General features: G+C 37.5%; 1 protein-coding gene across 1 annotated transcript; it reads left to right on the top strand.

Annotated features, from left to right (window-relative positions):
- The first annotated feature begins 3,777 nt into the window (after positions 1-3,777).
- Positions 3,778-8,194, top strand: mgp (matrix Gla protein). Its single transcript, XM_057817209.1, has 5 exons — positions 3,778-3,898; positions 5,064-5,168; positions 5,253-5,282; positions 5,407-5,509; positions 7,689-8,194. Exons 2-5 carry the CDS (start codon positions 5,078-5,080, stop codon positions 7,858-7,860), a joined length of 396 nt encoding a protein of 131 aa, XP_057673192.1. The 5' UTR covers positions 3,778-3,898; positions 5,064-5,077; the 3' UTR covers positions 7,861-8,194.
- The last annotated feature ends 408 nt before the right edge of the window (positions 8,195-8,602 follow it).

Genomic DNA, 8,602 nt, shown 5'->3' on the forward strand with positions numbered 1-8,602 from the left:
TGTTTTCGTCTGTAAGATTAAAAAAAAAAAAAAAATACTCCAACACTAAATAAATGAAGTTTTCCAACTATTTCAAATGAACATTGACAGACGAGGACATAAATCTAGCATCTACAAAGACAATGCCAACTTGGTGATAATACAAACTCAGCAGGAAAAAAGTACAGTATTATTTTCAATTAATTATACCCACCTGGATGCCACAAACTGTATGTAAATTTTTTAAAAAAGTTGTCCGAGAGCTTAAGAGGATGCTCTCCGTTAGCATTAGCTTAATGCTAAAGCAAACGCGAATGCTATGCTAACGCTAGGGGTTACATTTAATATGTGATGATCAATCAGCACAGACCATTGAAGGTTAAAGCAACATTGCATATTCTCTCTGGCCAGGATAAGAACACAAATTTTACCGTGTAAACTGGAGTGACTGAAGACGACACTGGTGAGTTGGGGGGTGCAACACGTCACGAGTGGCACAACCAGACAGGCTAACTACGCATAAAATGTCACATATTGTGAACATTTTACGGATACTATTGCACATTTTCGTCTCGTTCTCGTCTCGTCAGACGAAAACTAGCATTTGTATCGTTATGTTTTAGTCTCCCAAACCACGTTTTTAGCTCGTTAGTGTTCATTGACACAATATTTTCATAATAGTCGTCGTTGACAAAAACAACAATGATCTCAGTGTTTGCAAACGTTAATAAAGTTGGACTGGTTCAAAGTTTCCTCCTCAGCAGTGTTGTTTTTGGCAGCCCTTTTAATTTTTGTCTAAGTCTTAGTAGTTTGGACAATAATACTTACTGGTCTTAGATAAATTTTAGTCATCTCAAAATGTGTTTGTCTATTTTTCATTGATGAAAACTCGACTAATTTCGTCTAGTTTAAGTCAACGTTTACTAAAAATGTTTTCTACTGTAAAATTTAAAAAATGTACTCAACAAATAAATAAATAAATAAAAGTTTCCAACTATTTTGAATGAACATTGACTGACAGCTACAAGGACAACGCCAACTTGGTGATTATACACACTCAACAGGAAAACAGTACATTATTTTCGATTAATCATAGCCACCTGGACGCCACGAACTGGATGTAGAAAAAGTTGTCCAAGAGTTGAGAGGACACTCGCTGTTAGCATTAGCCTAATGTTAACGCGAATGCAATGCTAACACTTCGAGTTACATTTAGTGTGTGATGATCACTCAGCACAGACCTTTGAAGGTTAAACCAACATTGCATATTGTCTCTGGCCAATAAAACAAATCTTACCATGGAAGAAGAAGACACACTGGTGAGTCGGGAAGTTGGGGGGGAGACGCAGCGTAGCACGTCATGAGTGACACAACCAGACACTGCTACGATGTAGGCTAACTACACATAAATGTCACACACTGTGAACATGTGACAAACTATGGCGCATTTTCATCTCATTCTCGTCTCGTGAGACGAAAACAGTTATTCGTCTCGCATAGACTTCACTATCAGTTGACAGGACATTGGGCTCGGGCCCGATCCGTAGGGGGCCTATTTTCAAAAACTTTAAATTCTAATGTTTTCAAAACCAAGGACGCAAGCGACCTAAAATCAAGACACATCCCTTAGGCATATATGAGTCTCCATGAGCAGTGACATTAAAAATTCAGTCGTTCCCTAATAAAATTATACAAAACTTAAAATTTCTATAAAATGCTCAAATTTTACACTAGATGCACAAAAATCACCAAATGCAGAGAAAATCACCCATATTTTCAGGATCAATAGCAATACTTAACATATAAGTTTACGCCCAAAAAGCAACGTACTTTTTTTGCAAGTTTTCAACAGCTAATAAACCAATCAAATTTCACTTCAGAAACTTAATAATTGAGCAAAGCATGAGAATCATCTTCATTTTACTCAACAAAAGCAAAACTTGCATTTTTCTTTATACAATCACTACTTATTTAGGTTGAATTCCGCTATTGTATAGAGATACAAAATCCAACATGCCGGCTGTCACAAAAAGAGAGGTTTTTAAGTAAAAATTCTTGCAAATAAATGCTTAAATAGCTGAATTTCTATAGATATTAACGTAAAACAGTCTAGATTTTTGGTTAAAAGCAAAAAACAGTTATCGTTCATTTTACTTGAATATTTCAAGCCAAAGTTTCAGAATTTTTTAATCCAACATGGCGGCTGTCATGAAATAAAGAGCTTTTTAAGTTGAAAATTTTTGCAAATAAATGCTTAAATTGCTGAATTTCTGTAGATATAAACGTAAATTTGTCAAAACTCATGGTTAAAAGCAAAAAAAACAAAACAAAAAACGGGCAGTTGTCATTCATTTTACGTAAATATTTCTAAAGTTAGGTAATTTTTTTCCATTCATTTCATTGTATTCACAACGTTTCAAAGTGCATGCATCGTGCGAAAAATATAATAATTACCTTGAATCCTCGACCAAATCACTCTTGAGACACTCCTGCCTGCTTGTATGCATCCTATTCATCCTATTTCCACCTAAATCCGGCGTTAGAACGCAGCTTGTGTTTGAGTTAACACAGTGAAGAGTGAAAGCCACTTCAACGCTGTATGGGGTGGCCCCCTACGGGAAGGCGTGGTGCAAAGTCTGTGGGAGTTGTCTTGTCAACTGATGGTGGAGTCACTGCGTCTCGTTACGTTTTAGTCTCCTCTTAGCTCGTTATCGTTATGTCATCGTTATGAAAAAAGTATTCCTCAATGAAATATTTTCATTATCGTCATCGTTGACGAAAACAAGACTGCTTCTCAGAACTGTTGATTTTGGACATGTGAGATTTTCGGTGGATAATAATTTGCTCAGTGCTTCCAGTAGCAGCAGCCGTACATACTGCAAGAATATAAGTGAATGTGTGTATCCTCACACTCAAACATTACAGTCCAGACACAACATCATCTCTATCAGAGAGCATCCCCTCTTCATGAAGTCTCCATTCCTTATCTCCATCCTTATGTTGATCTGACTGTCTGGGTCTCGCCAATTCCTGGCATGGACTGGCCTCCTATTCTCGTTTGTTTACTGTTGGCAAAGGTCAACTCTCACTCAGCTATTCTGTTTGAGCCAAATGTGATTTTGGAGTTGCGTAACTCTCAAATAGACACCATAATCTTACTCCTGCATGGACCTCAGCATAATTGGGCCATTGAGACATCGGTGGACTTGGCTGTGAAGCTACCGCATAAGCGCTTTTACACCCCAGACATGTTTGCAAATAAGCAATAAATCAGAGTGATTACTTAAATTAACTTTGTTTTCACCTCAGGGGTTTGTTCTCTGGTTCTCCGCCCCTAAGAAAACATCCTCCTTTCATGAATGTAAAGGAACATTTCCAAAAATCCCCCCAAGTAAATCTTTAGTGTTTTGCTCTCTGAATCCTTCCATCATCAAGAATTGCTGCCCGTGCCTTACCACAGCTGAATTATGGGGCCTAAAAGTGGAGTGCGTCTACTGAGTGGATAGAAGGATGGTGGTGAGTGTGTTTTATATAATTTGCTGCAGTCAAATGGCAGTGAATATTATCATGTACCTGCTATGAGCCAGGTTCAATGTCCCTGTGCCAGGCTTCTTTCTCCCTGCTTCTGTTTACCCCTCAGTGTTTTTCTTGCCTTCCCAACTACACTGGTGAATCATGGGAGTTGGGGAGAGTGAGCTAATACTCTGGTCTGAATAAATGATTGGGGGAAAAAAGAGGGCTGATACATGTGAGAAGGGAGGAGAGAGGGCAATTGGGGAGGGAGTCGGTGGGTGAAATGAAAGGGTGGAGGGAGGAGAGGTAAGTATAAAAGACATGCTCAGAGGAATTAGTCAATATTCCTGAGGAAAAATAGACTGACTGATATTACCAACACTTCTCACTCCATACTTAACTAACGGTGAGTACATTATGGAAACATGTTTTATGAATTAATTGCTTGTTTTATTTCTGTCTTGAATTTTCAGTTTTTCAATATGCTCCAGGTTATATTTTTCCAGATTTTTTAAAATATGTCCTAGGGTTTATTTATTTATTTATTTATTTGTTAGACCAAAAAAACAAAATGTGCTATGTCTTTTAAATGCGGGCACAAATTTTGGTAAATTTAAAAAAATACCCCTGATATAAATTACCACTAAATGTCCATGACCATGCAAAAGAACGTTTTTCACTGATGTAGACATTGTAAACTGCAGGGGGCTTGTGAGCCATAAACTCACAAAAACGACCATTAAATTCCGCAGACAGTTTGGTCAGCAATTTATACACACGTGTATGGGGCTTCTTTCGGAACTTTGGCCTGCAGAGGTGCTGTTTCTGTGCCGACTGCTGAGGTTTTTAAGTGAAGCCAAAATAAGCCTGAGGGGTTAGTGTTATAAACATTCAGAGAGTGCGTATGCATGTGTCAAAGTGTCCCATGGGTGGGTGTGCGTCCTCACTGTATCATGAAAGCAGCTATTGACAGTGAAAACGGGGAGGCGACTGGAACGGAATCTTATCCAAACTCATAAACACAAGGGAGGGATGAAAGCTCCTCTGCAGCGGAGTTATGCAAATACATCATGTTTGCTTGGGAGTAATGATAATAAGTGTGAAACGCAACTAGTTATTCTGTTTGTACAGGTGATGGATACTTTACATTCAACCTTTCGATGAGTCATCATGCCAATTTGGCGTGAATTCACATGTGGGTGTGCATAAGCACACTTCTTTGTAACTATCATCTATTTCTTCCTTTAGTTGGTACTGCTGCGTTAAACACCAAGTGCTCTTTTATGGTTCTTCCTTGCAGAGAGTTTTGAGCTGCAAAGCCCTTTTTGTGGATTGGCTCTGGAGTTGAGGGTTTTCACTCTGGCTTTATAAATACAACTTAAGTTATATTTGTCCCATTTAAAGCACATACTGCCTGGGAAAGAAGTGTATATGTCATGGGATAGTGAAGAATTGAGAGGAACACAGTGGCATCAAATCATTTGAACTGAAAGAGTGAGAGAAAATTTAAATTCTTACTTGTGGCAAAAATACAGTATGAATTCTGTAAAGATCTTTTTTCATTGTTCCAGGCAAAACACCAACGATGAAGAGCCTTTTTCGGTTTTTGGCGGTCTGTGCTGTGCTCTCACTCTGCGTCTGCCTTGGTACAGGTAGAGCCACTCGTTCAAATTCAGGTAGGCACCCCCGCCATGCCATGGTTACGTGATGCATCCATTTTAAACATTTGTGATTAATCCAATCCATGACTTTCCCCATAGACTCCAATGAAAGTACAGAATCCAATGAAGGTAAATACATGTTTAGTGTCTTCTGTTTGCTAAAATTACATTTAATGTCAGTGCCCCGTTGTGTGGCTTTAGTGAAATGGGTGTTTTTGTTAAATGAAAAAAATAAAAATATATATCCTTTCAGATGTGTTTGTGGCCCCGAGGCGAGCAAATGCCTTCATCATGCCTCAGAGAAACACTGCATACAACCTTCCAAGAGGAAACGGCCACAGCAGTTACTTAATGAGGTAAAATGTACTGTTTGTCTATAAATTAGGGCTGGGCGATATGGACTAACATGCACTAAAGTTTTTTTTTCACCCAAAATTTGTTATGATTTTTGGGGGTTGGATATTTTTCTTCCACCTCCATTTTTAATAAGACTGTAAGAACAAAAAACAGGTACGCTCAAAACAAGTTTAACCCATTATAGGACACGTATTAGCTGCCATTGATGGTGCTAGACATCCAACCCATTTTGACTTACTAGGAGGGGCGAATGAACGAATGTTCTTTTACCCCTCCCTGTCAAAATACATTGGAATTCTAGCGCCGTCAGTGCCACTTAAAGATAAGCACTCACATCTGGTCCTCCTATTTTACATAAATTAGACATCTATCTTTGTTAATATCAGGACAAAAGAAAACAACTACTTTTAAGTAGGGTTGTTCCAATCATGTCTTTTTTGCTCCCGATCCGATCCCGATCGTTTTAGTTTGACTATCTGCCGATCCCGATATTTCCCGATCCGATTGCTTTTTTTTTTTTTTTGCTCCCGATTCAATTCCAATCATTCCCGATAATTTTTCCCGATCATATACATTTTGGCAATGCATTAAGAAAAAAATGAATAAAACTCGGACGAATATATACATTCAACATACAGTACATAAGTACTGTATTTGTTTATTATGACAATAAATCCTCAAGATGGCATTTACATTATTAACATTCTTTCTGTGAGAGGAATCCACGGATAGAAAGACTTGTAATTCTTAAAGGATAAATGTGACTTTGTATATTGTGACTAAATATTGCCATCTAGTGTATTTGTTGAGCTTTCAGTAAATGATACTGCAGCCATTTAACTTCTGCCCAAATGCATGATGGGAAATGCAATCATGACTGTGCGTAGGGGCACCAATTGATATATCTTCTCTGCATTGGGAGCGAACATAGGGTGTTAAGAAAATGCTCAACTACTACCTTTCTTCCCCACATTGCCTCCCATGTTATTTTTAATTGATGAGTTTTTGTAAGGCTTTAGCCACATAAAAAATGGCTCCAAAGGCTGTCAAAATTCTCTCTACTCATTAGACACTGCCTTTTAGCGCTATCTATAGGTAAAACGGCATCTTTATAGATTGAACGCGACAATGCGTGAGTGGGTCGAGCAGCGCATGCGTTAATTATTTAACGTGATTAATTTTTTAAAAATTAACGTAATTAGCCAGTTGCTGTTGCAACTCATTGTGTGTAACTGAGCAGAGGAATGGAGCGAGTGGACTCACTCAATGAAGCATTTGATAAAGCCGAGCAATTTTATACTACTTTATTCTTGTTTAAAAATAATTCAGTGGGACAGTAACATGTTTAAAACTTATCATAATTATCAGATTTGAAATTCTGAAAAAACCTTGATTAATATTTTTTTTTTATTATACTTTGGGGGGAAAAAGGTAAACATGTCTTTTATGTATCTCTCTTCAATGCTAAACCTGAATAAATACATTGAAGACACAACCACAAAAACTTTTTTTTTTTTTTTTTGCTACTTTGCAGTTTTTCACTTATTGCAGCGGGTTCTGGTCCCCATTAGCCGCGAAAAACAAGGGGTCACTGTATTTCTGTTATCTTTTTTTGTAAAGGTTTTTATGAATTTATCAATGTGTTTATTCATTTAAAAAACGAAACCAGATTATGGAATAATAATTTAATATCATTTAAATCTTAAATCTCATATTTGGACATCGCTTTTTAGGCCATGTAAGCTACACTTGTAAAGCAAATATTATTATTGTGGCCAGATCTTCATGGGGTTAAGTTTTTGTTTTTAACAAAAAATAGTCACATGCCCTATCAATGGTTAAAAAAAGTTGAGTTAAAAGCTAATCAAGGGCAAAACAATCTTAAATATCTTTTTCTCTCCCCCTATTTGGGCTGTCAACCCTCAAATACAAAGTAATAACTTCACAAAGAAACAAACTCTCAGGGAACAATCTATTCAATAACTGGTTGCTAGAATTCCTTTTTGTCAAAACGCAAACATAACATTATTTCAATCAATCATCCACAATAAAAAACAAAACTCCAATCCATTCATAAAATCCATTTATCACCCAGGCTTCCTATACATTGCAATTTGTGCACATTCTGAAAGACTGAAATGCCAAAACAAACCCAATTGTTTTCCCTCTTAAATTCAGTCGCAGAGTAAAATCTCCAGCTGAGCGACGTGCAGAGACCTGCGAGGATTACTCTCCCTGCCGCTTCTTCGCCTACCACCACGGCTACCAGGTGGCCTATAGGAGATACTTTGGGACCAGCACTCCACAGAGGAGAGCATTTGCAAACCATCGATACAACACACGCTATTAAACCATACAACGCAAAAGAGTCTCTGACATCTGGATATGCGTTGGCAGCACACACATTTCACCATCAGGGATTTATATACAGTATAAGATAAATGAAAAATGATGGACTCATCTGGATGGAATCATTTTTTTAAATGATTTATGTAGCTACATACACCTTCATACTCTGTCATTTGTATAAACGCACAATGACATCTTTATTCAGTGATCCCATCTTTTAATCATTTTGAAGCTATATGTGTAATTTTTGCTCCCTACATATTATTCATGTGCTCCTTTATCTGCACTTCATTATTATCTACGATCCACCCGCAGCGCTGCTGTCAGTGAGAAAATAAATAAATCTTTTATTTTGTGTTTGTCTTCAATCTTGTTTTGGCTTTTTTTTCATTGCAAAGCATGGCAGATATTAACATCTTCCATATGGAAGTTATTTGCATTCATCAGGGGAGTCTGTACACCTTATGAAACGGGACGTTTTACTGCTAGATGATTGTTGCTCCAACACACTTCCTCGCAGCAGATTTGAAAGAATAAAAATACGCTTCAATGATTTTATTCTTAGCTGCCACATGCCCACAAATGACCCAATCAAAATATCCTTAAATGGAAGTGAAAGTCCGTTGAAGTCATTCACTAAAATACAGCCAAGGCCTAACAATGACCCAGACGTTAAAATTACATCTTGTGTTATTCCAGCATGTGCAATCCAGAATCAAATCCAAATGGGAAAAAAAATCAAG

This window comes from Corythoichthys intestinalis, chromosome 16 (assembly GCF_030265065.1).
Source record: "Corythoichthys intestinalis isolate RoL2023-P3 chromosome 16, ASM3026506v1, whole genome shotgun sequence".
NCBI classification, from domain to species: Eukaryota; Metazoa; Chordata; class Actinopteri; order Syngnathiformes; family Syngnathidae; genus Corythoichthys; species Corythoichthys intestinalis.

Coding starts and splice junctions, on each gene's coding strand:
- mgp (XM_057817209.1), top strand. CDS start 5,078: ATGAAGAGCCTTTTTCGGTTTTTGGCGGTCTGTGCTGTGCTCTCACTC. Junction 5,169..5,252: donor AGCCACTCGTTCAAATTCAG/GTAGGCACCCCC, acceptor CTTTCCCCATAG/ACTCCAATGAAAGTACAGAA. Junction 5,283..5,406: donor AAGTACAGAATCCAATGAAG/GTAAATACATGT, acceptor ATATCCTTTCAG/ATGTGTTTGTGGCCCCGAGG.